Source organism: Equus asinus, chromosome 22, assembly GCF_041296235.1.
Source record: "Equus asinus isolate D_3611 breed Donkey chromosome 22, EquAss-T2T_v2, whole genome shotgun sequence".
In the NCBI taxonomy this organism is placed as follows: Eukaryota; Metazoa; Chordata; class Mammalia; order Perissodactyla; family Equidae; genus Equus; species Equus asinus.
In genome coordinates, this window is record NC_091811.1 from 55,397,239 (window position 1) to 55,425,144 (window position 27,906).

A 27,906-nucleotide genomic window follows, 5' to 3' on the forward strand; every position below is an offset into this window, starting at 1 on the left:
AAATGGGGCACTGCATTCCAGGCAGAGGAAACGATATATGTAAATGCACAGTTGTTGGGGAAACATCTATAAAGGTTTGATCGGTTATAGTGTATGGGAGTCCGATGGTTAGAAAAGGAAGTGTGGGTGGAGGGGAAGCTTCCTGCAGATTCCTGGGACAGCAGGGAAGGTCATGGTGACCAGACCACTCCCTGCCAGGAGTCTAGCTGCCTATCAAAGTTCCCAGATAGCCCTCTCCCTCCAAGCACTCAGGGGCAGGTGGGCTGACCTGTCCTGGGGAAACTTAGAGGGCTTGACTGAGTTGTTTCCAGTCTCTAGGAGTGACCATCTTGGCCAAAACTAACAAGGAGGGAGCCTGCAGGGGTTCTTTTCACCGTGGTGAGCCTGGGCCCCTTTGATTCTCCAAGTCTCACGCACCGCACATCAGAGATGCAGGATGAAGGGTGTCTTAATTTCCCCTGTGCCTCTGGCCCCCTTCCCAAATTCTCTGGTGTTTAAAGCTCTTCCCAAGAAGGCTGTCCACACCAGGGCCTCACACTCTCCCTGTCAGCAGTTCTTGTCTGTGTTCCCTCTGGTTGCAGCTGAAATCCTGCTCACAACCTGAGTGCTGCTGCCTCTGGCAACGTTTTCCCCAAAGAGACCTCTCTCCAGAGAAGGAGACACCCACGAGAAGGAGACATAGGGCTCCTGGCCTCATCTTCCCCCAACTATCAGCTTTCATTTTCCAGAATGAAGAGACAGAGAAAGAGAGGCAGAGGTCCATACTGAGGATTGGTGGAGAGCCAGCAGCTCAGTCACCCAGACAGAAGTCAAAAGCAGACTACATTGCTTCTTTTTCTCTGGTGGGAGAAGAGGTAGCAAGAAGAAATAAGGGAAAACCAAGAGTTGGAAAGGAAAAGAAAGCTGGAACAATTCAATCCTGATAAAATCCTCGGAAATGTCCAAGCACCTCACCCTCTGTTTGCTATTCTGTGCATTTCCTTCTCCTTCTCTAACACCCCTCCTGCCTCCTAACATCCCCCTCCCTCAAGGACCTCTAAACCATCGGTACTATGTTTTTATTTTATTTTTTAAATAATCCATTTACTCCCCGTTATATCCAGAACTATGAATTTACAGACACTGTTAACCTCCTTGCCCCTCTTCCTCTCTATTGAAATTTTCTGGGGAAAAAAACCCCGATTCTGGTTAAATCCAACAACTTAGCTTTTCCATGTCTAGACCCAGGCAGCTAAATTTTGATGGAGAAAATATCAGAATCTTGCTGACTGGATCACTTTAAAGATTTTATTTTTTTCCTTTTTCTCCCCAAAGCCCCCCTGTACATAGCTATGTATTTTTAGTTGTGGGTCCATCTAGTTGTGGCATGTGGGACGCTGCTTCAGCATGGCCTGACAAGCGGCGCCATGTCCGCACTCAGGATGTGAACTGGCGACACCCTGGGCCACTGAAGCCGAGCGTGTGAACTCAACCACTCGGCCACGGAGACGGCCTCGCAGACTGGTATCACTTTAAATTTATGTCCCCAAATCTGAATACTGCCCAATAATTCTATATTTCCCTGGTAAATTCTCTTTTCTACTCTGCTCGATAACTGTTTCACACCTTCTCTCTTCTGAAATCTCCAGTACTCCCTCCACTTCCCTCTCAGCAGATGACCTTGCCTCATATTTCATTGATAAAATAGATGCAATTAGATGAGACTGCCTTATTTTTCCAATGCCAAATCCAGCAGCTTACTTGCATCTATTCCCATGTACTTGGCCTTCTACCTTATTAAGCTGAAGGAAGTACCCCTGTTCCTAACTAAAGCCATCCCCTCTCAGCTCTGTGAAGAGATGAGAAATTAGATTTTCTGAGTACACAGCTAACATTCAACTCTGTACCACAGCGGGGCTGACTATGTGGATTCAATCCTGGGGAAGAGTGAGAGAACAATTCAGAGGGAGGGCTGAATTGCAAGGTGGCAGTCTTAAGAGTTCACCCCCGTGGCACTTCCAGCCCATCCCCTTGGATGAAAGCAGTAGCTATATAAGCCCAAGAAGCTTCCTTTTTGTGGTCTTAAGTTTCATCACAGTCCTGTGTTGGGGAGATGTGTCCTACACCTCAGAGATAAAGCCAGACTGCTGTTAGGTCAAAAAGATACTCCCTTCTTCTGTTGTCTTCCCAAGACCTGCTTCATTCCAAGGAGTGCCCCACCCACTGAGCACCCAAGACTTGAGGTGTCCTCACCAGTCATCTTGTGGAGGGGATGAGCCACATCTCCAGATCAACAGCTGTGGCCGCCAACACTGCTGTCTGTGATTACCTCTTTTTGCGCTGTTTCTCATTCTGCAAGTGGCTGGAGTAGAAGCAATGTATGATGGCTTTAGCAAGACGCAGAGCAGGCCCTTGGCTGGGAGTCAGAGTGCTCAGCACCTAGTCCAGCTGAACTGTGTGTGGCCCTGGGCAACTTGAATCACTTTTCTGAGTCTCTGGTTTCACTCTAAAATGGAAAAACAAAATAACAAAAAACTCCTCTCACTATCTCTCTAAGTACATGAAATAAGGCTCCTTTCACACCTGGGCTGATGTTAGAGTGACAGAAGATTAACGTTGTTAATTTTTCTTTGGATCCGAAGCTCACTTTGAAGGTGCAGAAGTTGATTTCAGTCAATTAATTCATCTTGGGAGAACTCACCCATGCTGACCAAACTTAAAAGAGCATGATATATAAGCGACATGATTGATTTACGTTGTTCTCCATAAAACTTACAGTGGCCAAGACAGTCCTATTGGCTGATCAAAATAGTTGACGACTTTTGGAAGACAAATATTATAATTAGAAGGGTGCTTAGTGAACAAGTGGAATTAGTTGGAAAATTTTAATGGCTAATAGAACTGCATCCATCTCCTTTAAAAATATGTAAGATATCACTTGTGTCAGCCAAACAGGGAATCCTCTTTCCTAAATGTCACTGGAGGAATATTGACAACATTTCCTGTTGTTTTTTGGTTGGGGAGGGGGGATTCTATCTCCCCCTTCTGTGAAGACCAGGTACCATTCGATTGATTGGGTTTCAGCTCCAGCCAAGTTAATATAATTGATTCAGCTTATGTTCACTTCAGCCATTTTATTATAATGGATTGGGTTAGAGTTTGATTGTGTTAGGGCTCCAGCCATTTTACTTTAAGTGATTAGGCTGCTAGAGCTTTAGATATTTTGATAGAATTATGCTTTCCTGAAACTACACCAGGTCATTTGCTACTTCTACATGTGGGTGATCTCATCCATTACTCTCTGACTTTTCCTAATTTCACCTGTGGCACGCAATCTTTGGGGGGGCATTTTCCTGTGACTATTTTGTGGTCACTGCAACCTGAAGAACTGCCATGGCTTCCTAGTTGGTCTTTCTGCCTTTCATCTCTCCTCCAATCCTTCCTACACACACAGTTGTCAAATTAATAATATGAAAATGTCTTCCACACAAACTACAAAACAGGAGGAAATACCTGCAACTCCTATATCTGATAAGGGTCTAGCGTGCAGAATATATAAAGAACTCTTAGAGCTCAACAACAAAAAGACAACCAACCCAGTAAAAAAATGGGTAAATTACTTGAATAGATATTTCTCCAAAGAAGACACACGAATGGCCAACAAGCATATGAAAAGATGCTCAAATCATTAGTCGCTAGGGAAATGCAAACCAAAACCACAATGAAACACTTCACACCAACTAGGATGGCTGTGGGAAAAAAAAAAAAGGAAAATAAGAAGTGTTAGTGAAGATGTGGAGAAATTAGAATCTTCATATCTTGCTGCTGGGAATGTAAAATGGTACAGCTGCTGTGGAAAATAGGCTGGTGGTACCTCAAAGAATTAAACATAGAATTACCATATGACCCAGCAATTCTGCTCCTACGTGTATGTCCAAAAGAACTGAAAACAGGTACTCAAATATTTGTTACATGAATGTTCATAGCAGCAATATTCACGATAGCCAGAAGGTAGAAACAATTCAAACGTGTCCATCAATTGAATGGATAAACAAAACAGGGTAAACTGAGCCATTGAAAATTATATGGCCACGAAAAGGAATGAAATACTGATACATGCTGAAAAATGGGTGCACCTTGAAAACATTCTGCTAAGTGAAAGAAGCCAGATGCAAAAGGTCACCTATTGTATGATTCCATTTATTTGAAATATCCATAGAGACAGAAAGCAAATTGGTGGTTTCCAGGGGCTGGAGGAGGGGGAAATTGGGAGTGGCTGTTTTACGGGTACCAGGTTTTCTTTGGTAGTGATGAAAATGTTTTGGAACTAGAAAGATGTGGTGGTTGCACAACATTATGAAGGTACTTAATGCCACTGAATTGTATACTTTAAAACGGTTAATTTTTTGTTATATGAATTTTGCTTCAATTAAAGAAATGCTTTCATAATCTCATGTCTCTGCTCAGAAGTGTTCAACGGTACCCAATTATTTATAAGATAATAAACAACAACAGTAGAGCATTTAACAGTTTACACACATTTTTGCACATATTATCTCACTTAATCCTCACTTTATCCCCATTTTGTTACTCACTTTTTGTTTATTAGTTTTTAAACATAAACACATGCATGTTGTAACAAAGTCAAACAATACCAACACATATAAAGAAAAACTTTAATAATCCACTTTTTCCATCTCCTCTTCTAGGGTAATATATATTAATACTTTTCTTCCACATTTTCCTCTATGTTCTATTTGCCTGGAATGCTCGTCCCCCAAATATCCACATGAGTCATTCCCCTGCTCCTTTCAGGTCTTTATCAGATGTCCACTTCTGACCACCCTATTGAACTTCCTCCCTGTCCCACAGTTCTCCCCAGTGTAAATCGTACCACTCTAAATTGTGCAACAGGGGCTGGCTCCATGGCCGAGTGGTTAAGTTCGCGCACTCCGCTGCAGGCGGCCCAGTGTTTCGTTGGTTCAAATCCTGGGCACGGACATGGCACTGCTCATCAAACCATGCTGAGGCAGCATCCCACATGCCACAACTAGAAGGACCCACAACGAAGAATATACAACTGTGTACTGGGGGGCTTTGGGGAGAAAAAGGAAAAAAATAAAATCTTAAAAAAAAAAATAAATTGTGCAACAGAGTGGAATTTCTCCCTGGCTTCCTTTTCAGTTTTAATTTCCTCCACACACTTATCACCTACCCTCCTAGATAGTTTCCCTATTTCTCTGGTTATTGTCTGCTTCTGCTCCCCAACTAGAATACAAGTTCCATGAGGACAGGGACGCTTGTCTGTTTGGTTCATTGTTATACACCCAGTGCTAGAGTGAGTGGCTGGCCCATGGCTGGCATCCAATAAATATTTGTTGAATGATGAATAGAATAGAAACATTTACAAACATTTACAAACATTTGCAAACATTCATGATTAGAGTCTTACTTTTTTAATGAAAAAATGCGGAATCGTATCACATAAATTCCTCTGCAACATACTTTATTTCACTTAACATGCCATTACCATTTCTCCAGGTTAATGCATATGGCTCTAACATTCCTTTTTATTAGTTTCATATTACTCCACAGTCTGGATGTACAACAATTTGTACAACTATTCCTCTATTGATAGACAATACTGTTATTTTTTGCCATCGTAAACAATGTTGCAGTAAGCATTCTTATATATGTATCATTATGTACTGAGTTGTGTTTTTATTTTCTAGGAGGGGATGTGCCCATGTTTAATTTTACAGGACATTGCTCTAACACTTTCCAAGAGAGTGTAACAGTTCCAACTCCCACAATCATCTGGTCCCACTACAGCAGCATTCGAGGCATTTCACAATCTGGCCACAAAGTACCTTTCCAGTTTTATCTCCATCCTCTTCCCTATTTCCTTATTTAAATCCTCTGTCCTATGAAATCAATCCCTCAAAGATTTCTTACACAACTGTGAAGACATTATGCTAAGTGAAATAAGCCGGACACAAAAGGACAACTATTATATGATTTCACTTCTATAGGGTACTAGTATAGTTAAATTCACAGAGACAGAAAGTGAAATAGTCGTTACCAAAGTCTAGGGGGGAGGGGAGAGTGGTGAGTTATTGTTTAATGGGGACAGTTTCAGTTCGGGATGATGAAAAAGCTCTGGAGATGGATAGTGGTGATGATTGCACAACAACGTGAACATGCTTAATGCCACTGAACTGCACACCTAAAAATGGTTAAAATGGTAAATTTTATGTTATGTATAAAAAAATATTTTTATTTATTTTAAAATTTAAAAAGTTTAAAAAAAAAAACGTTTCCTTACACATCCCAACCTCCATACCTTTATTCATCTCAAACTCTACCCGTCATTCCATCACTGCATGAATGAATCAAGGCCTAAATCAACAGCCTCTCTTCTCCCAGACCTCGACCTTCCCTGCTCCAATCCTCAGGGATCACTCCCTTCTCAATATCTGTACCTCTTATTTGACATTTAATCCTAAACTGCCCTTTGACACTGCTCATTCATCTTCATATCTTGTGCTTTTACAAATACTCATTCCATTCAGTAAATAGTTACTGTTTGAGAGTTTACTGTTTGAGGGCTAGGTGTTGAGGAAATAAAATGAATGGGACGAAGCACTGCCTCAGAGAGCAAGTCTGGCAAGTTAGATTGATGTGTTACAACATGATTATGACCTGAGACAACAACGGCAAAAGCAGAAAGTGTCCAGCTCCACCTGGGGACGGCAGAGAAGGCTTCATGGGGAGAAGATGTTGATTTTGTTCTTTAAAAAATAGGTTATTTATTATCACCTTTTAAAATAGCACCCACACATTTTAGAACGCCTGGAAAAATATGGAAACATTGAAAAAAGTCCTAGTACTTCAAAACAGCCACCGGTTACATTTTGGTGTATTTCCTTTCAGTCTTTTCCTCCACTCATTTTTAATAAATTGTTTGTAACCATATATACATGGTTTTATATTATGTGTGTATATACATATATATATAGAGAGAGAGCGAGCGAGAGGGAACATATGCATTTTACATTTGATTGGTTCTTAAAGTTTTCCAGGTGAAGGGAAGATGGAAACAAAAGGTGCAGGAATGATCACAGAACTTTAATGGTAGGTAGGGCCTTAGAAAGCCCTGGTCTGGAGCCGGCCTGGTGGTACAGTGGTTAAATGCGCACGTTCTGCTTTGGTGGACCTGGGGTTCACTGGTTTGGATCCCGGGTGCAGACACAGCACTGCTTGGCAAGCCACGCTGTTGTAGGCATCCCACATATAAAGTAGAGGAAGAGGGGCACGGATGTTAGCTCAGGGCCAGTCTTCCTCAGCAAAAAGAGGAGGATTGGCAGCAGATGTTAGCTCAGGGCTAATCTTCCTCAAAAAAAGAAAAAAAAAAGGAAACAAACAAACAAACAAACAAAAAGAAAGCTCTGGTCTGAGCCTCTTCATTTTCCAGGAGTGGCAGCTGTAGTCCAGAGAGGGTACAAGGATTTGCCAGAAGTCTCCCACCTATTAAGGCAAAGTCATGACAAGAACTAATGTCTCCAATCCAGCCAGTTGTCTTCTCCCTACAGTATAGTTACTCAATAAGCTGGAGAGCTAAGAATCGGCCATTTTCTGGAACAATGTCTGACTGTTAAAATTTGTCAGTTACTCCACAATCAAAGAAAGAGGAGTCCACCCCCACCCCCACCCTTGCAACCAACCACATCACACACTTTTCCTCCTCATGGTCCCTCTAGAACATCTGGCTCTGGTGTAGGGTACTTCAGGTAGGACTGGGATGCAAGAGAGGCTGTACCACAAGTCAGAGGAGTGGATTGTGGGTAAGAACATGGTTTCAGAACCAGACCGCCTAAGCTCAAATGTATGGCTGCCAATTAATAGACGTATGGCTTTAAGTAAATTATTTAACTGTTCCGAGCTCCACTTCTCTCATCTGTAAAATGGGAGTAATAACCATCTACCTCATAAGGGTTTTTAACATATATTAAAGAATGTTTTCAAAGACTTTGCATGTGCCTGGCACATAGTAAGTGGTCAATAAATGTTAGTATCAAACTGCCAAGCCAAAGACAACCTGGTGATGCCAGGCACAGTGCTAAATGTTGGAATAACTCCCCACTCAGAATAGATAAAGGCCAAGTCCTTACTTCTTCCAGATATGAGGCTTGTCACCTGGGACTTCACCAGAAAATCATATACCTTCCTTCATAGCACATGTTAGCTCTGTAATTTGTTTTGTATTGTTCTATACTTTTTTCCTTAGGTCCTCTAACTCTCCTGTGAGATTATTAGAAAAATTCCTGGGCAGGTTTTGATGCTGTTCTTGGAGAGCTCCTAAGACAGAATTGTCAGAGGTGAGAAAAAAAAATCCCTTTGGGGATAATATCAGGCAACAGAAGGGTCCCTGATCTAAGAGCGATCAGGGACCAAGGAACCGAGAGGTAGGCGAAAGTAAACTTCATCAAAACCCTTCCCTATTGTGAAATCCCTGCATTCGGTAAACTTCTCTTTTCTCGTTTTTGCAACGGCTTGTCCCTACTGGAAAACCGCAGACCCTGCTCCCTATACCCTTCCTTATCCTGGACCCTTTACCCCTTTGTCCCTCCTACTCTCTCCTCTCTGGTTTCCAAAGTTCTAACATCCCGTTTCATGTCCGGCCAAAGAAAAATCTGCTTTTAGAAACTCACTGGCTTCTTGTCTTTCCCTAGGCCCAGCAAAGCCTGGGACACCGCGCTCGGGAGATCCCTACTTCAGCAATCCACCTCTGCCGGCCTTAGTTTATCTACTTAACACGCTGGGCATCTCTTGGCTTTACTCTAAGGTCGTGCAGACTTCCTGTGAGGATGCTAAAGTGACCTGAGAGAATCTGACGGGAGAGCTAGCAGTGTTTGCCAAAGCAACCATGGCTATCAGGGACCTAACGGGGGCTCTTGGAATGAGGATTAGGTTAGGATTCTGTTGGGCGCAGCCAGTGTTAAGGGCTAAGGAGACATAGCGCCCCCTAAAGGGAGTGCGGATTAAAGTTACTAAATCAGCCGGACAGTATCACGTGTCCTTCCCCCAGCCAATTGAAAATTAATAATCGCTTCCTCTGTTCCCCATGGAAACAACCCCGCCCCACTGACCCTCCCGCCCCATTCAGTCTTAAGATTTTGGCGTTTTATTGAGTGTTTAAACTGACAATCAAATACTTGCGCCTTCTGGTTGGGCTCCATGCTTCCGCTAAGCAGCCTAGTATTCTGATTGGTTAAGAAAGCAATAGCTGGCATCTGGTAGTCCAATAACCCTCATCCTAGGCGGGGTCTCACGGGGACGTAGGGCCAATCAGCGGCGGCGTTGCTTTTGCTGCTCCACGTCGGCACCAGCTGCGGGGCAAGATGGAGGCGCTGATTTTGGTAGGAGCCGGGGGCGCAGCTGAGATACTGCGGTGTCCACAGGGGCCGGGAGTCGGGGTTCAGCCTGACTGGGAGAGGGGAGAAAGGGGAGTTCCGGGTAGTCCTCGGGGAGTGAAGGTTCTGCTGGCTCGTGGAATAAGCGTGTGGCCTAGCGCAGGAGCTAAAGCCTCGGTTTGAAGTAGGAAGCTCTGCCGGGGAGAGGGCAGAGTCGGTGGAAAGTTGAAGGGAGCACGTGGAGTCTTTGGAACACAGGATCATAAGCACACTGGATTGGGGTCCTTCAGGTTCCCCCTGATTCTAGCGTTGTGGATGATACCCTGATTTGAGTTTCCCCAAACCTCCAAACTCGCCCCAAACTGTAAAAATAGAGGGCAGGTGTTTGCCATCACAGGTTCCCCCTGATGCTTGTCACAGTTTGACTCTCCGTTGATAATTCCGTCACATTCCTTCAAAAACTTATTTTCTTTTTACTTCGGTTTCTGTTAATCCCTTTTATGTAGATTTGTCATGATAAAGAATCAGTATTCCATCAAAGTTCTGGAATACCTGATAGAATTAGCGTGGATTGTGGAATATTTTTCCAGACTCATTATTCTGTTCTCCTTTTCCCTCCCCATTTAAACTTTAGGAATTCTCATTGTAGGATCTGAGATGCTAACTCTCCTTCTGCTTACATGATAATTTTAGTGGCTAAAGGAGTGTGTTAGCTCCCTTGTCCATATGATCCTTTTTGCTTGTTTAAACAAATAAAAGAATGTAACCCCTTGTTTAGAACTGGACCACAGCATTTCTCTCAAAAGTGCCCTGTTTTGCGATTTGGGGTTGTTAACATCCGTGTGTGTAGGTCTTTAGCTCCCAGCTCCTTCCTTGAGTTGAGCTCCGGGCTTCTTTTTTCTCTTATTTTTCCTTCAGTTCTAATACGTGTACATATCCCAATCCTCATCAGGTTAAAGAGAATACAGCTTTCAATTCTCCTCTTTCAAAATGGCAAAGATAGAGAGAATTCCTTCTCATCCTGTGGGTTAGTCAAGTCTAGGTAGAAAGCTTAAAATCTGAGTAGTATCTACTAAGATATTTTCCGTACCAGGCAGTTAACCAGTATTCTTAAACAGTTAACAGACTGGGAGAAATTCTAGGGAATTGGTTTCTTTGGAAGTTCTTAGAAATTTTTAGACTGCTCCCTACATCTGTTTAGAAGGGAGCCTGCTTAGAGGTAAGGAGTGAGAGAGATGATGTTTGGGGAGCCCTTTTAACCAGGGATCTGTGTGTACTGATGAGTTGAGGAAGTTAGGTGTGAAAGTTTCTATTACATTTTCTCTTACCTCATTTCTCTGTTTCTGCTTCCTCAGTGAAGTCTGTTTTAACCTGCTTCTTGCTTATATTCATTTTGATCTGTACCTAAGATGCTGCATTCGGATTCTTGCTAACCTGGTCAGGTACCCCTGAACTTTGCTTTAAAAAACAGACTGATTCTTTGTCATGAGGAACCTATGTAATGGGTTAGGGGAAATTCAGATCTAGGGAAAAGAGCTTGCTCAAGGAAGCACAGTGTCAAAACTAGGATTAGATTCTGATTCCTAGTCCTCCCAGATGAAGTCTTTCTCTGATGTTATCTTCTCGTGGGCTTTCCACCTCTTCAGTATGCAAAACTGTACTTTCAGCTGTCAGTTATATAAAACTTTTGTTGGGGACAAAGTGCCAACATTTATCAGTTCTTGGGCTAGTCTCCAGGGTTCTTAGGATATTAAACTGGTATTTCCTTCCTCTGTGTCAGCTCTGTCCAACATATTTGTTTTGCTCTTTACAATTTGAATATATTTTGGGCCCCCAGAATTTATATACCTTTCTCACCATTCCAGCCCTTCTCAACTGGAGTTCCAGGAGAGAAACAAACCTTAATGCTCTAAGGTATTCATTGTATGTAATGAATCAACGTCCTTCCTCTGTATCCACAAATACATTCTTTGTACCATCCTTGGGAGAAGTGAGAAAATAGTTATTTAAATAATTTTCGGTATTCAGTGGTTCAGATGAAGAACCCTAGTTGAGAATCAGGTGATATTTCCTAAATTTTTATTTCTTTTCTCACTAGACTCACATTCTGGCCCACAAAATTTAGTTTCATCTGATTCATAATCACGCTTCCTCACTGCTCCTTTTAGTCTCATCCCCTCCTCTGTCTACTCAACTGCATCTCCTTATTCTTAGGTCACCATCTTCATTAGGAAAAGCATGAGGAATTCCTGGATCTTACCTTAGCTGTGTGCTGAACTAAGGCGTTTACTCTGGCCAGATAGTATTTAACAAGCCATGCTTTAGAGAGGACAGACACCTTCTAAAGTTCCTTTATGCTTCCTCCTTTCACATTTCTATTTCCTGGTTTGGTTGGACCTCTGAGGAAATCTGATCAAAGCATATTTTTCTGTCCTCACCTCTGCAAGACACACAGCCATATGATATTGAGAAGAAGAGAAGGGTAAGCTAGAGGGGGGTCAAGAAGAACCATCAATCGAAATTTGATCTGATTATGGGAATTTCTAAATATCAGTAGGTTCCCTTCATTTAGATACTTTACAGTGGGTCACATTTCTTTCTTGAATTAAGTAATCCGGTCCTAGCTTTTCAAGCAGATTTGTCTAATCTTTCTCAGATCTTCTTGTAGTCTCTAAGGAAAGAGACCCTTTTGTCTCTATTCGTAGTGCTTGATGATAATGCACCCAGCCTGCATTTTTGGACTCAGCTTCCTCTCTCCTGCTGTTTTCTGCTAGTTCTCCCTTTCTTTAGCTGTGAATGGAGAGGGATCTCTGCAGGCCACCATTCTCCATTAATAACACATGGAATCTTAAAGATAATGACTTATCCCCTTCCTCTCTTTACCTTTTTTTCTCAAAGTGGAATTACTCTAGCAGTCTAGATTCTTAAATCTTTCCTCGTAGGTTTCATTTTTTCTAATCCTCTCTGGATTCACTTTCTGAGTACTTTTCCATCGCTTTACAGACTAGACTTCTTAATTCTATCCTTTCTCTTCCCCTAAATAACATTTTTCTCCTAAAACATTGACCAAATCCAGAAGTCTAAGCCTCATTCAAAAACCAGGGCATCCGAAGTGCACAAGAACATGTGTATATATGGAGGAGGAAACTATGCAGAATACATCAATGACTCTTAAAACCTGATTTTGCTCTATGGCCTTCGCTTCCTGAATCATCTTAATGGGGCTTTTGTTAAATTCCTTTGGCACTAACAGTAGAGGTACTTGGCCTAAATGCCCCCTCCCTCTGCTCTGGGCAAAGGTATCAATTACATTAAGCTCCCAAAGCACTCCCATATCGTTCCTGGCAGTCCCCCGTGCCCCTCTCCCAGCTGCGTCCTTGCCGGTGCCTGGCCCTCCATTTCGTTAGGAGAAGCAATCTCCTCGTTCCTGCACTGTGGAGATATATTTCTCAGCTAGGGCGTGAGCATTGCCAGCACTGCCCCCAGTGAGGTCCCTGGCAGCCATAAAAATTTTTATTGTGATTATGTTGGTGTCGGGGTGTCCATCTGGGTTATTGCACACCTAGTTTAATTGATTGAAGTTTAATTTATTGACACTTCAAATTAAATGATCAGAATAAACTGTGCTGTTACTCTGGCTGGCTTGTTTTAATGGTTGATTGCTGGAAGCAGACCTCGGCTTGAACTAAAACCCCCAAAGAGCAATTGACGCTGCTTCTAACTCTCTCCATGTCTTGCCCTCCAAGAAGACCTCGTTATAGATTTCCGACGTATTTATATATATTTTTTCCCTCTCCTTCACAGTGGTGGGAAAGAGTTGGTCCCCGGCAAGGTATAAATTATATCAAAGGTCTAGGGGAACTGTCACATGGTCAGAAGAGGAGGAGGGGGCCTCCATGTGAAGAAAGCCAGACCCTTGAGAAGTCTTCCCTGAGAGGCAGAGAATGAATGCAATTATCCAGATATTTGAGGGAGCCTAGTGGCAGATTTAGGGTCTTTTTCATCTAGATATTTGCTACAATTTTTTATTTTACGTCATCGACATGAGTTGGTTAGAGTCAGGATATTGACAGGAAAACTAGTTATGGAAAGGGGAACTAGAGAAGAAAATAAAGGGTAGAACAGGAATAAAGAATCAGTGCCCTCCTACCCACTTCAGCTGGAGTAATTAGGGACGGAAGGCAGAGTGCCCATGGGCAGCTGATGAAGATGGATTGGGAGGTTGAGTCCATGTCCGTTATAAGATGCCCATATTGGCAAAGGCCCTCTCACATTCTGCCTCCCCTGATTCTTCAAAGAACAGGCTTTCTCTCGGATCAGATTGTTAGAGGAGTTCTGTCCTTAGATTCCGTAGCTTGTGTCACTTCTTCTGGTGTTTGACCACCCCCATCTCTTCAGGAAGTCTTTCCTGTTGTGTAACCTAAGTCATACATACTGCCCCTGAACCCTGTGTCCCTGTGAACCCTGAACCCTATTTGGCTTTTTAATTTTCCTGCTATCAAAGCAGATATCCTGTCCACAGCTAGTTGACCTGGATAGCTCTGTCTACTGATTTTCTCCAATTCCTTTTCTATTTATGTAGTTTTTAGAGGGAGACTAAAACTGGGGGAGAAGATAGCAATTCTGTCTCAGGGGTTGGTTTGAGGGAGCAAATAGACTGAAAAATGAACACACAGGCTGTCAATTCAATCTTTTAGAGACTAGCTTTTTTTCGTGGGGGGGGCGGCGTGGATGGGAAATAAATCATCATACAAATCATGACCAAGGACTCATCAGAAATGGATCTAGCCCTGTTTGATTTTTCCCTTTGCTGAGTGATATTAAAATGAGAGCTCTTGGATTACCAAACTTGGAAGACCGGAAGTTCTAATGTTGCTCTCAGGCCTCAGGTGTGGAGTACCCTGGTTTCTTCTTGTTCAGTTCCTCTCTCTTCCCAGCAATGCTGCTTGCTTTGTCCCACGTTTCTGTAATTCTTTCACTTCCTTAATAGTTGAAGAATTAGGGACTGTGTGACCCCTGGGCAAAAAATTCTCCGGACAGGCTTTCTGAATTTTAAGAAAGGACCTGAGACTTTGCATTCCTGAAGAGCTTGGGGCTTGGTTCTCTTTGTCCTGCCTATCTCATAGCCAGCAAAGTTAGTCATTGAAAGCTGGAGGGGTTTGGTGCTGACCTTTGCTCCCCCTGCTGGCTATGTTAGTTTTCTCAATCATACTTATTAATTTATGAAGGCCACACACATATTTATTGAAGTCATTTGGTGCCAGACAGGATGGGGTGATTTACAAAAGTATCACTTGTTTTCCCCTTTTTTCCTCTCCTCCTCATCCCATCCTATTATCCTCAGAGAGAATCTCATTTAATTCTTAACCTAGCTCTATGAACTCCTGGAAATCATAAGAATTTGTGAATGTGTATTTTTCTGGTAACAAGGTTGATAGATTTCATCCACTTATCAGAGGGGTCTGCTGCAACTCAAAAAAAGTATTAACTTTAACTGATGTAGGGCAAACCTCTCATTTCTCTGGTGAGGAAGCTGAGTCCCAGAGAAAGGTAGAACTTGAGTTAAGGACTGATCCAGACTATAAGGATTTTAGGAGTTTAGAGACCCATTTTCTCCTGTAGCATCATAATTCTTGGTGACTGTGCTTTCACGTTTTGTATCTGTGTCACATAGGAAGATTCTTTCTAGGTGTCTCTTCCTGCCATCAGTTCTTCCTTCCTAAGACATGTTCATTTTTCTCTTTTTAACCAATATTTGGTCTCATGTTGGCTGGCTAACGTTCTTTGGTACCTGTGGCTCCTTGTCTTTCCAGAGCTGTGCTTGAATCTAGGCAAACCCTGGGTAATATGTGAAAATTGTGCTTCCCTGTCAAAGCCCTTAGCTAATTCTTCTTTTTATCTGAAGTCCCTAGGCCTGTGGCTGGCAAATTGGAGCTCTCAACCCCAGAGGAGCTTTTTATTTTAAGGACATTGGCACAGTCAGGGAGCAAAATACCTGCTTAGCCATGTGGAGCTGGGAGTGGGATCTTGGAATTTCTCCTTCTAGTCTTTACTCTCTTGGTTTTACTTTAGAAATAGAGTTGAGGGAAGAGCATCTTGTTTCTTATGATCAAGTCCTATTGCCAAGCCAGGGTACTACTTTTTGGCATGTCCATAAAGATTTCTTTATAAGTGGAAAATGAAGAACTTTCTAGGAATCTCAAACAGATTCTTTCTTACGCCCTTTCAGCTCTGTGGATAGCATCCTCTAACTCCACAAAGGCTTCTTGGTCCCCTTCTTCCACCCCCAAATGAATCAAATAAAGTAATTAGTCATAGCCCCCAAATATCCTGTCTGCCTGCTCCTAACACTCCCTCAGTCCTCTTCTGGTAGCATACCGTGATCTTACCCCAGAGTGTCCTCTCACTGTATACAGTGTGAACAGACTTAATTCAGTGCTTTTTCAGAGCCCATCTCTCCTAGTTTAACTTACAAGACACACAAATAGCTTTTATCCACAGCTGCCTTTTTAATATTTTTGCTAATGCCTGTAATCCTGAGGAAGCTGCAAGTCATCCGAAGGCCCACAGGGGGCAGCACTAGGAATGACTCTTCCCCTCTGGTCCTCTGTGTGCTGGGGGAGGGCATACTGGGAGATGTTGATGTTTTTCACCAGGCTGCAGAAGCCCCTGATTGAGAGCAGAGATTCCCTTGCAGCAGGCTAGTTACTTGTTCGGTGTTGTTTCAGCTCTCTGAGGAGTCCAGTCTAGTTTTTTTGATAATAAAAATGTACCTGAAAATCTGTCTGAGCCACCCAACCTCCCACACAGCAATCTGCCTATACGTCATTTCCAGGCACAATTAGCATTTGAGGTGAAGTTCTGTTATACACTCAGGCTGTGGCTCTCTGAAAGTCAGTGCATCACAGAACTTTGTCTCGAAAGCTTTCTAGCAGCTACCCATTTGGGAGTGGGAGGGAAGAATAGACCTTTTGAATCTTTTGAACATGGCCCTAAGCTTATAGGTTCTTTCTCAATAATCATCACTTAATGTGTTACAAGTTTAAGCCTAGGCCATTGTCCAGGAGGCCTATTTCTCAATAGCTGGGAGTTGTTTATAAACTTGCCCTTTGCAAAAACTTAAAATGAAATTACATTATCAGTAATGGTTTCTGGAGCCTTTAAACTGGCTGGTTTTATGGTATGAGAGGAACTCCTGGCCCTCCCCTCTGCAGAGAGCTGAAGGCCTTAGGCCGAAGTGGAACCAGCTACAGTCAGGAGGTGGCAGGAGAAGTAAAGGAGAAGCTGCAGGATCCAGCCGCAGCTGAGTGGAGAATTAAGGCAGCATTTAAGCTCTTGCCTAAATTCTCAGCTTTATTTAGTGTGATTATTCTTTTGGAAGTTTTAAATGACCAGCCTTTTCTCTAGTCCCTTCCTGCCCCTTTAAGAGCTCTAATAAGTCAGATCTGGTCTTCTCCTTGCCTTCCTTTGCCTGTCTTTTATCCTTCCCAAGAAGATCCAGTGTTTCTATTTTGGGGGTTTCCTTGAAAACATCTCCTAGGAAGCCAATGAAAAGAGCCAGGAGCAGAACCCAGGAATCTGTTTCTCTCTTTGCCAGCTGTTTTAGGCACTCACAAAGGACACTGTCTCACTCTCCTATTTCGCTGGTGGCCATAAGTGTTTTTCTTTTCTTTGTGATCCTATTCTTTCTAGAGATGCCAGACTCTATGGCTGCAACAACCAGTTACCTCTGCCATATCAATGCCCAATATAAACCATTAGGAAGCTCTCTAAGATTTCTGTGAGTGTGGATAGAGGAACAGAGCCAAAGATTTCCAGGGAAAAGGTTGTGGGAAAAATGATTTCATCTAAATTTTCTTCCCTGTGGACTTCTTTTCCTCTTTTAAGGAGACTCATTCTCATTGGTGTCTTGCTTTTAGTGATTTGAGGATCCAACTTGCTATTGAATTGAGTCTGCCTTATGGGAAGATCTTTCTGTGGGGAATTAGGAGTTAGGAAAGATGCTCTATTTGTGACCTTTTAGATGGACGCTAGAGGACTTCCTGCTACTAGACACAGAGTCCCTTAGGTTGAGAGAGTGTTTATTCCAGAGAGAAAAGTATATAGGTTGGGCATCTCTAAGGAGTGTTTATCAGCGGAGAGAGAAGTTGGTAGTAATAGCACCCAAAGTGGCCACACCAGAAAATCTCCCTATGCTATTAGCGGACTCTAATTATAAGAGGGTCCCCTAGATGCTTACTGCATCAAAAAATTTTTACTTTCTTCCCCAACTTCATTTATTCTCAGAATCATTCAGCAAATATTGAGAGTTAAGTATGTGGCAGGCGTTCTGGAAACTTGGAATAAATCAGTGAACAAGACACAGAAATTTTTGTCCTAAAGAATTCAAGTGGGGAAAGCTTACAGTCTTCATCACCGTGTTGTCAAAAGACAAGGTTCTCTTTACTCTCATTCTTAGCTCGCCAAGCTAGGGTTGGTTCTTTGCATGGGATCATAAAGCTCCTGGAGGCTCACGGGACAGTTTACCTTTGTAGAGGCTGCAGTTTCTGGATCCTTGGCAGTGATTCTTTCCTCCTCACTCTTGGGTCTTTGTTAAACACATGCTTGGAGAATATGTTTGGCCCCTCCCCTGGGAGGACTGGCGGTTTCTCTAAGTAAGGCCAGGAAAGAGGGGTAGCAAGGCAACAGCCTTGTCTCATAGCACAGGGCAGAGATAGCAATGGTAAGGAATGTTGGTTAGAAAGTCAAAGAATGTGAGCCTGCAGACACCTCCCATCCACATACCACTGCCTCCCCCCTTCCTCTTCCTCTCCTGGTTCGCTGGCTCCCTGGAAGTTGCAGGAGTAGAGGATCTTTTGCAAAGTAATGTGCTCTGCAGTTGTTTGAGTTTGTGTGTAACGGTTAAGGCTGAGGCTGTGATTCCTTTAGAACACTCCCCTCCTGCTCGTTATCTCTAGGACCGCCCCCCCACCCCCACCACAGAGTGTTTCTTAGATGGATCCTCTTCTTACTGCTTAACTCTCCCAAAATTCAGATTGGTTTTTGCCTTGGCAAGTTGAGTGGTGGTGGTCGGGGGTACACTAGAGGAATTGGGATCATAGGGAAGTCCTGGAAGATGGATGTCTCACTGGGCTGCATTCAGAACTGGTGTGTCTGTGTGTGTGAGTGCGCGCGCGCACATGCGTGCTAATTTCCCTCTGCTCAGTGTGTGGGTGGTTTAGGGAAGGCTTGCTTTATGCCTCTGCATTACTACTGCATCCGGACTGCAGAAACTTCCAAGTACACTAGAGCATTCAACCCTGTTTTCAAATAGCCTCGTGCAGTGCCTCTTAATTAATCTGGTCATATTCCATACCCACCTGTGTATAGGAGACCAGGGAGGGAGGGTAATTTGGAAAATAACTGTCGCATAATATTTGGAAGTAACAGCATGACCTACCTTGATTAAGCCCTCTGTGAATCTGGCTCAGAGAAACTGTTGCTGCTCTGGAGTCCTTTGTTGAAATGCCCTCTCCCTTGCTTCAGTTCATTCACCACTTGGTCATTCTCAGTGGGAAATGTCAAAATCTAACCAGGTTAGGATAGGGGACGTACAGAGGCACCTCTGTACCCCCTTGCAGCCCCAGTGGGACTAGGGGAAGGTATCTGGTTTGCTAGTGGTGGCAGGAGCCTTCAGGACTGAAGGTATGTTCATATCTCTTCAGGAACCCTCCCTGTATACTGTCAAAGCCATCCTGATTCTGGACAATGATGGAGATCGACTTTTTGCCAAGGTGAGATTCCCTTTCATGTTAGTTAGGAACAAGACAAAGACTTATTCTGAGATTTGGGTCTTGGGACTGACTCTATTAACTCATATTCCTCGATACTGTAATTTTAAGAATTCTTCTACCTTCCCACGACTACTCCAGAGGACAATCTCAACTGCTTCTGTCTCTTAGTCCCCTGCTTCCCTCTTGCCATCCTCAGACTCCGACTTCCACTGTTGTCAGCAGCAGAGCAGGGAACAGGTTTGGAACCTTGGTTTCTGAACAAAGCAGTGTCTAGATTTGAGAAGCAGCCTGCCCATGCCCACACTCCCTTTCCCTTGCACCTTGTCACCCTGCCTGGGTTTTTCCAGGGAATTCTCTTGCAGTTCCAGGGTTCTAGCCTTAGGTCTGCAGTCACCACCAAGCTTGTTACCTCCTGACTTCCCCAGTGTGACGTTTCTAACTTTGGATCTATTGAAAGAAAGGAGAAAGGACACCCCTCTCCTCTCCCTCCATATTGCCCCCCTCCTGTAGAAATTTTTTCTGTCCCTGGTGTATTAACTCCGGGTGAGCATAGCATAAATCAATCAGCAGGTAGAGATTAGTTTAGAATTCACCAGCTGTTCCTCCCTGTAATTGGATGTAACTATGCAGGACACCTTTTGAAACAGTTATCCAGTTACTAAATGCCAGACCTGTCATAGGTCTTCAGCTGACTGCGACGGATTAGCCCCTAAAGAGCAGAGCGATTTAGCAGCCTGCATGTCCGCCCCTGTGCCAGGGAGAACTTGGGAGTGGGCTCAGCAATGTGGTAGATTGCCTCCTGCTTCTTTCGGTTTGCAGAAAAGAAAGCTAAGATATGAGAGCATCGGGGAGGGCTTGCCTTTCTTTAGATGAGGTTTTTGCAGCCTTTCCCCCTTCTGAAGCTTCATACAGTGAGTGAGGGTCTGAAAGAAGTGCTCTGTGCCTCTGGTGCCTTTTGTCTTCTCTAGCACTGCTCCCTGAGGGGGTAGCTCCTAGGAAGCACTTGAGGGGAATGGTCTCAGGATTGCTGTCCTAGAATGCAGACAGGCAGAGCCTCGTCACGTCACGGGGCTGGTAGGCCTCTGCCCTTACAGTCTTAGAAATGTGAGGTGGGGTTGCTTACAGCAGGGTCCTTAAAATTTTTTTTTTATATTTGATTACTCACTGCCTATTCTCTGCCTCTATAGTTCTTCCTCCTTCATGTCACTATTTCTCCCTCACCCCAAGCCTTGAAGGAGAGAAATCCAAGATCTAGGGCAAAACACAGTCACTAATCATTCTGGACTCCCAGCTCTGATGACCCAACCTGTCTTCTTTCCCTCTGATCAGTACTATGACGACACCTACCCCAGTGTCAAGGAGCAAAAGGCCTTTGAGAAGAACATTTTCAACAAGACTCATCGGACTGACAGTAGGTGGTTTTCCTTTCACTACTCCCTGTGTTGGGGGAACCGTGGTGGGGAACGGGTGGCGGCAGGACTGCGGAGAAAGGATAAAATGACTCTGCCTCCTTTTTCTCTTTTTCCCTCCTCCCCTCATATAATAAACTCTTCAGAAATGTAATGGGGAGGTGAGTGTACCTCACGCGGGAATACCGTGCTGGAAGGTTGGCTGTTAGCTACCTGTCTAGTCCCTGGATTTATGAGCCTCACTTGACAAATTTAACTGCAGCTCTGCTTATTGTACCGCATCCATTAGGGCAGGTAAATGGAAGTCTGTAAAGGTGACCGCTCTGCATTTTCACCTCTGAAGGATCGACTAGTATCCTGTCTCATATACAAGGAGGGAAATACGGGTAATGGGGGGAGGAGGGTGGTTAGAGGAGAAGATACATTTAGATGCCCCCAAATTTATTCTTCCCTTCTTCTGCTACCACCTGAAAAGAAAAAGCAGGTCAACTTCAGTCTTTGGGAGTCATTATGACCTACCTTACCTCAGCCCCAAATAGCTGGGTACCAGGAGTTCATGGTAACTCCTTCTGTCCTACTTCCTTGTCTCAGGCTGCCCACTGTTTCCACCTTTTCACTCCCAGGTGAAATTGCCCTCTTGGAAGGCCTGACCGTGGTATACAAAAGCAGTATCGATCTCTATTTCTATGTGATTGGCAGCTCCTATGAAAATGAGGTGAGAATCCCCAGCCCTCTTTGCTGTCTCTGATCCTACTTCCTAAACCACAGGCAGGACACAGTTACTGGTTCTGGGCCCTAGGAGTGCCATGTCCCTCTGGCTTCTGACTGAGCTAATGAATTTGTCAGACATCCCTGCTGGCCTCACAAACATGGCCTAGGCAAAGGAATCAACCTAGAATGGACGTTTTTCCAGATCTTTCTTTTATCTCCATGTGGGAGACACCAATATCTGTTTTAATACATACTAACATATAATATCAATGGCCTTCCCTGGATGTTGTTTTTTAAAATGGATTTCTGAGGTGTGGTCAAGGTTGGGGGCATGTTTGCTCCTGCTGTGAAGGGTCCACACCTGACTGAGTTTGGGTTGGTTAGCCAACATTCTGTGTCGTGTTGAAGCCATATATTTTGAATGGGTCACTTGAGAATACTGTTGACGTAGTCCTGACATGTTTCTTAAATGCAGGAAGAGCCATTTACCTCAGGTAGCAACCTCTAGGAGAGTAGAGAAGTAAAAATAAGTCCCTACATAATTTGAAGCAAAAGTAAAAGTTTGAGAGAACCAACTCTGAGCCTGAGCTCTTGTTGCTGTAAGTCATTGTTATTTAAACCTTCAGCAGTTCTATGAGTTGTGGGCATTAGTGCCCTTGTTTTATAGATGAGGAAACCGAACCATGAAGAACCTGTGAAATTACTTGTATTTGACCACTGATAAACTACAAAAGTGGCAGTTTCATGTGGTTCAACCTAATAACTTTCCCAGGTCACACATCTAGAAATGGCTCAGCTGGGATTTAAGCCTAGATCTGTTTAACATCAAAGCCCACGCTCTTTCAGCTGACTCTCTGACCTCAGCTATTGCTTGATTAATGATTTCTCTACCTAAGACATCAGGTAACACATATACAATTGGTAAAGGCACATAGAGGACTATGACAGGAAAGTTCTGTTTGAGCAGTCTGCCTCAAATTGTGGGATCATGTAGCAGAATTTATTTCTGTGAGAAACCACAGGTCCTCTTCCTGTTTTGCTCTCACTTCCACCCTATTCTTTTAGTCCTTTATGAAAGCCTGTGTCTTTTGATGCTTAATGAATTAGAGAGTTTTGTTTTCAGGTAGCAGCTTTCAGGGCCTTGAACCTTATCCTTCTGCTGCTTCTGTCTCCCAACAGCTGATGCTTATGGCTGTTCTGAACTGCCTCTTCGACTCATTGAGCCAGATGCTGAGGTGAGCAGGCCAATCTTGACATCTGTTTGGGAGAGAAAGTCACTATCTTTCAGGCCTAGGGATTTGTGGGGGATCAGCAGAGGCTCCAGGGAGTTGATTTACCTTGAGAAGTTGGGCTTATTATTTCATACTAATTCACACTGATGGTGAGGACTGGATGGAGAGAATGTCCTTCCCACGGAATAATTCTCTTAAGAAAGGGGATGGGAAGGAGCAGAATTTCACCTCTGTGTCTACTCTTGTATCCCCCAGTGGCTCTGCTGTCAAGGTGCTTTCCTGGGCTTCATTCTTTACATTAGAGGTGTGGAAAGGGCAGGCATGGGGAAATGTCCCAGATGAAACAGCAGTACCTTGGGAACGGAGGCAACACTCCTGATTTTTCACTTCTAGCACTTAGTTTTTCCCTTCTATAGAATAGGAAGAATATGCCATTTACCGTCTCTTTCCCTTCCACCTCCCCACCAGCCCTCTGTTCCCATGTAGATGGACAATAGAAAAGATATAAGATACTTTTCTGGAAAACATCTAGGGCCCTGAACTTCATTCCCCCAGCAGCTCCCCAGTGAACTCAGTACAGACAGCCATCCGGAGCAGAACAGCAGGCGCTCTCAGCCCAACAAAATCAGCAGGGTGAATGGCTCAGATTTCCTCAGGAAGGGGATGATTTATTTCTTAGCCAGGTGAATGAACAGACTTCATTTCAGTGATCTAGTGAAAGAGTCAAACTGACGGATGTGACTGGCCACATGCACCAACCACCGGATCCAAGGCTGGTGGATGTGGGCCATGACCGTTCCCAGCCCCCTGGTTGGGCTTCTTTTCAAGGCCTGAGCAGAGCTGGTGAGGGGGGCAGGAGGGAGAGCTGACAGAGGCTTGGAAGGTTTGTCAGAGCTTTCATACAAATAGAGTTTGCACTCAACCCCTCCCCACCTCCCACTACTTCCAGATTGAGTTTTAGCTCTGTTTATTTCCTTTTTCCACCCACTGATGTCAGTGTTTATGAGCAATATCATGAGCAGCAGCATGGCAGGTAGGAAAGAAATAGTAGCTCTGGATAATCAACCCTTGAATTGTCAGAAATTGACTGTATTTTTTGAATCTCTTTCCTGACATTCCTGATCCTTAGTCAGCAAATAAGAGTAGGAAGGGGTTTAGTGTGGATTAGTGAAAAAGTTCTTATTTTCTTATTTACTTCTTTGTCTTTGTGATTAGTGGAGACATTTATTGGTTTAGTTTAGGATTTCCAACTGAGACAGTGTTCTAGGATTCCTTTCACACACAGGCTGGTTTTTCTCTTCTCTTGGGGACTCAGGAAAAATGTAGAAAAGCGAGCTCTGCTGGAAAACATGGAGGGGCTCTTCTTGGCTGTGGATGAAATCGTAGATGGAGGGTGAGTTCTCTGACCTGCCCGGACCTCCCTGGATCTGGGGTGAGGGGCTGGGGTAACTCTCCCTGTCCTAAGGTAAATGGCCTGAGTGAGCAGAGTATCCCCATAGTCAGTTGGTCCTTCAGGACAGAGTGAACTATGGTCTCTTCTTGTCTTTTTAGAGTGATCCTAGAGAGTGATCCCCAGCAAGTGGTGCACCGAGTGGCATTAAGGGTAAGCTGGGGTTGCTCCCCTCCATCCCCCCACCTGCTCACTCTTCACAGCCAGACCTGCTAAATGTATCTAAGAGTTGGGGCTTATAGAATACATAGAGCTGTCTCCTTCCCTTTCAAATTCTCATTGTCTCAAAGGAGGGAAGCAGAAGGAACATATATCTGTCCCTAACCTGGTATCTCGTACAGTCCTTGCACAGAGTGGACATTTAATACGTACTTATTATTTTATTTATTTTTTTTTAAGATTTTATTTTTTTCCTTTTTCTCCCCAAAGCCCCCCAGTACATAGTTGTGTATTCCTAGTTGTGGGTCCTTCTAGTTGTGGCATGTGGGACGTTGCCTCAGCATGGCTTGATGAGTGGTGCCATGTCCGCGCCCAGGATTTGAACCAGCGAAACTACGGGCTGCTGCAGCAAAGTGCACAAACTTAACCACTCAGCCACAGGGCCCGCCCCTAATGCGTACTTATTAAATCAAGGATGAAGTAAAAGAAACTTTAATATTGATGGTTCTGAAACTATAAAGGAACTTGAGGCTGGCTTATTCTTCCTTTGGAGATGGATCCCAATCATCTGAGGCAGAGGAGTGTCTTCCTTGTCTTTTAAAGTCTTATACAACTGAGGACAACATCTCTCCATCAGGAAGTACTTATGTGCCATAACCTCAGTCTTCTTTGGTGCTAGTGATATCAGAAAGGGGCCTCTGCATAAAAGGCTCCAAGTCTGCTGGGGAGATAATGGTGGGAGAGGCTCCAAGTCTGCTGGGGAGATAATGGTGGGAGAGTCCACCAGCAAATTGTGAGGGTGCAGAGATGTCTAAGCAAAGCAAATCTCCCCATTCACAGAATGTCCCGGCTCTGACCTCCACAGAGTGAAGGCTGACAGTGCCGGGTAATGGGAAATCTTCTCCCTTAACTGCTGTGGGCTCTATTTGCATAGTTTAATCTTCTCCTCTAACATATGTCTCTATATGGCAAGAGAGAGGGTCCCCCCACCAACTCCCTCCTTCCTCTTCTCAGGCTGCTGTTGTAGCAGTTTATTTCTTCAAATTAACATGCTGTCGTTACCCATCAGGCCTTGCGGGATCCATTAAACTACCCCTGGCGCCCCCTCATCCTTTCCCTAGCGATATTGATATTCAGAGAAGGTCTTCTCTGACTAGGGAATCAGGTCCCCCACCCCCAAGTTGAGGATCAGATAACCTGCTGATTACTTGGAATGGAATAAATCTTTTAAGAAGACCTCCTGCCTTAAAACAGAGGATGGATGAAATGACCCTTTTTTGCTCACAGTCCCTCTGGCCAAGTAAAATTATGGCTGTTCTAGTCCTAGAAGGGACTGAGAAGTTGAGGGCATCTGTCCTTTGCTTCAGTTTAAAGGGCCACCTCTTCCTTCTCCACTACCAAACTTCAATCAGGTCTTCCTCCAGCTTTCTCCCACGCTGAATATTTGTCTCTCCACTGTAGGGTGAAGATGTCCCCCTTACAGAGCAGACCGTGTCTCAGGTATGACTTTCTCTTCCTCTCCAGATGGACTGGGTCACTAAAGAGGCTAGAATAGCATTCCATCCCAACCCACCAAGTCTGAATGAGACTAGGGACTGAAGACACTTCTTCCTTGGTTCCCTCTTATTCCAGAGAACTGGGACTCATGCAGTCAAATGCTGCCTACCCCACCCCAACTCCTATCCCAGTTTCCTGTGAGCAGCGGCTGTCAGCCTTGCTCTGTACCCTTCAAACCCTCCCTGGCTGATGCCTCATTCAGTGATTTATTCCCCAGCAGAGGCTTGCCTTAAGCAGATGGTCTGTGTGCGTGTGCACGCACATACTCTCTCTCTTTCTCTTATTATTCAAATGAGGGCTAAGCTGGAAATGCATTTTCTAGAATATGCAGGTTTTGCAGATCCATCCTGCTACTTTGCAGATAGATTGTCTACCTGATGCGGGGGCAAGGGAGGGATTCGGTTTTCTGTTGACTTGGAATTCTCACCAAGAAGTCCATCTAGATGTGATAACCGCCCCCCCCCCCCTTTTTAACATACGCCCAGTAACCCCCAGTTTTTTTCTCTCCTCCCAGGTATACCTCTTCTCACTTCATCCCCCCAGTGGATTTGAATTTTTTTGGAATTTCCCAAACTGACAATCCTCTAGGGCTTTAGAGAGCTTCTTCCCATCCCTCTACCCTTGGGGATTTTCTATTTGCCATTCTTCTAAGGACAGGGAAGGCAAGTGAGGGGAAGGAGAACCCCCATCCCCATCCCCACCCTGCCCCCCAGCAAGCCCCTCAGTGCCGCCCTTGTCCCTGCAGGTGCTGCAGTCAGCCAAAGAACAGATCAAGTGGTCACTCCTTCGGTGAAGACCTCACTGTTCCCGGCTCCTCACCCCCTCAAAATCCACGTCTGCTGTGACTTCTCATCCAGTCCCCCAACTCATGTTCTCAGGGTCATCTTGGGGATCACAGTAGATCCTTACATCTTCATCCTGTCTGTGGTTCCCCCCCTCAAACTCCTACACACTTCCCATTCCTTCTCACTCTTTTTTTGCAGTTCTGGGAGTAAAGCTCCCAGCAGGTTTGGATGCAGGGCAGGGCAGCCCCGTCTTCCTTTCTAGAATGGACTATACTCCCATGCTTTCCAACCCCCCATATTTTCTCCTCAACTTCTGTGCCCTTTGCTGCAGCTACACTTCAGATCAAAGCAGGAGAAAGAATGTGCTGAGTGTTTTCCTCCCTTGCTTCTTTACCCGGCCTTCATCCCCACAGCCCATATGTGCAGCAAGGGAGGAAGAGAGAGAATTCTTTTCTGTATGAGTGTGGATGAGGAGAGGTATGTCCAGTCTCATCCGCAGCCCCACTTACTGGCCTCAGCATTTCTCCCATTCCTTCTTCCTGCCCTGTTCTCCAGTCCTGGAAAAAAGACTGGGAACGGCTCATAGGCACGGGACAGAGTGGAAGAAGCAGTGATTTAAATTTTATGGGCTAGAGCTTATAAAATTCTGTATTTCAGTCACAGCTGCATTCCTTACCCTGATCCTGGCTTATAGCTTCAAAACTGCTGTGGTCTGTGGAGTGTTCATTGTGGGAGTGTCCATCTCTTGGTCTGCTACCTTAACTCTCTACCTTCACTACCCGTGGGATATTTGCCTAGCTTGTCCTCTCTCTACCCTGGAGCAGAGCCAGTCCCTGAACTACAACTCCATTCTAGTCTCAGGAAGAAGAGTTTCTGCTCAGAACTGGGGAGGGGGTGGAATTTATGACTTGGGCCCCTTTGCTCCCTTACATGCATTTCACTCCTCTGCCTCGGGTCTGCAATCTCTGCTACTTAACCCTGTTTTCTCTCTGCCTCAGCCTTACATCCAGGCAGTAAGTAGGTCCGGGCTCTTCCCCTCCCTAGGGCGCTGAGAGAAGTGCCTTTCTTCAGAAAACCTTTGGGATTGGGATTTCCCCAGGCAGGAGGAGGATGGAACACCCACTCTTGGATCTAATCTTTCCCTTTGACCCAAAACTTCCCACAAAAATGTCTCAGAAAATGTCCTGAGACTTAAGCATTCTGCCCTACCCACTAACTGCCAATTCTCCAGGACTGAAGTGGGGCGGATAACAGGGCATATTTGAGGGGGCATTTTTGTGTAAGAGATGTATGGAGTCAGGAGGTAGCCACCTTCATATACTGCTCTGTGCTAAGAGAAATAAAACAGATTTCTTTTTCCAAACTGCCTTTGTGTGATGTTTCTGTTCCTCTTCCTCTCTTTTTGGCAGCTGCTCCTATTCCTCTAGCCCCCCCCCCT

At 44.4% G+C, this 27,906-nt stretch overlaps 1 protein-coding gene across 3 annotated transcripts; it reads left to right on the top strand.

Moving 5' to 3' along the window:
- The first annotated feature begins 9,292 nt into the window (after nucleotides 1-9,292).
- On the top strand, nucleotides 9,293-27,831 carry COPZ1 (COPI coat complex subunit zeta 1). 3 transcript variants are annotated; one of them, XM_014836577.3, is made up of 9 exons: nucleotides 9,293-9,398; nucleotides 19,097-19,165; nucleotides 20,495-20,576; nucleotides 21,198-21,289; nucleotides 22,465-22,520; nucleotides 23,833-23,910; nucleotides 24,069-24,120; nucleotides 25,588-25,626; nucleotides 26,429-27,831. In XM_014836577.3, the coding sequence occupies exons 1-9, from the start codon at nucleotides 9,381-9,383 to the stop codon at nucleotides 26,474-26,476; spliced, it is 534 nt and encodes a 177-aa protein (XP_014692063.1). In that variant the 5' UTR covers nucleotides 9,293-9,380; the 3' UTR covers nucleotides 26,477-27,831. The 3 variants fall into 3 exon arrangements, with proteins under 3 accessions (XP_014692063.1, XP_044611951.1, XP_070351145.1); XM_044756016.2 differs by having other exon boundaries at nucleotides 9,313-9,398; nucleotides 26,198-27,831; XM_070495044.1 differs by lacking the exons at nucleotides 25,588-25,626; nucleotides 26,429-27,831 and adding an exon at nucleotides 24,967-25,011 and having other exon boundaries at nucleotides 9,313-9,398.
- The last annotated feature ends 75 nt before the right edge of the window (nucleotides 27,832-27,906 follow it).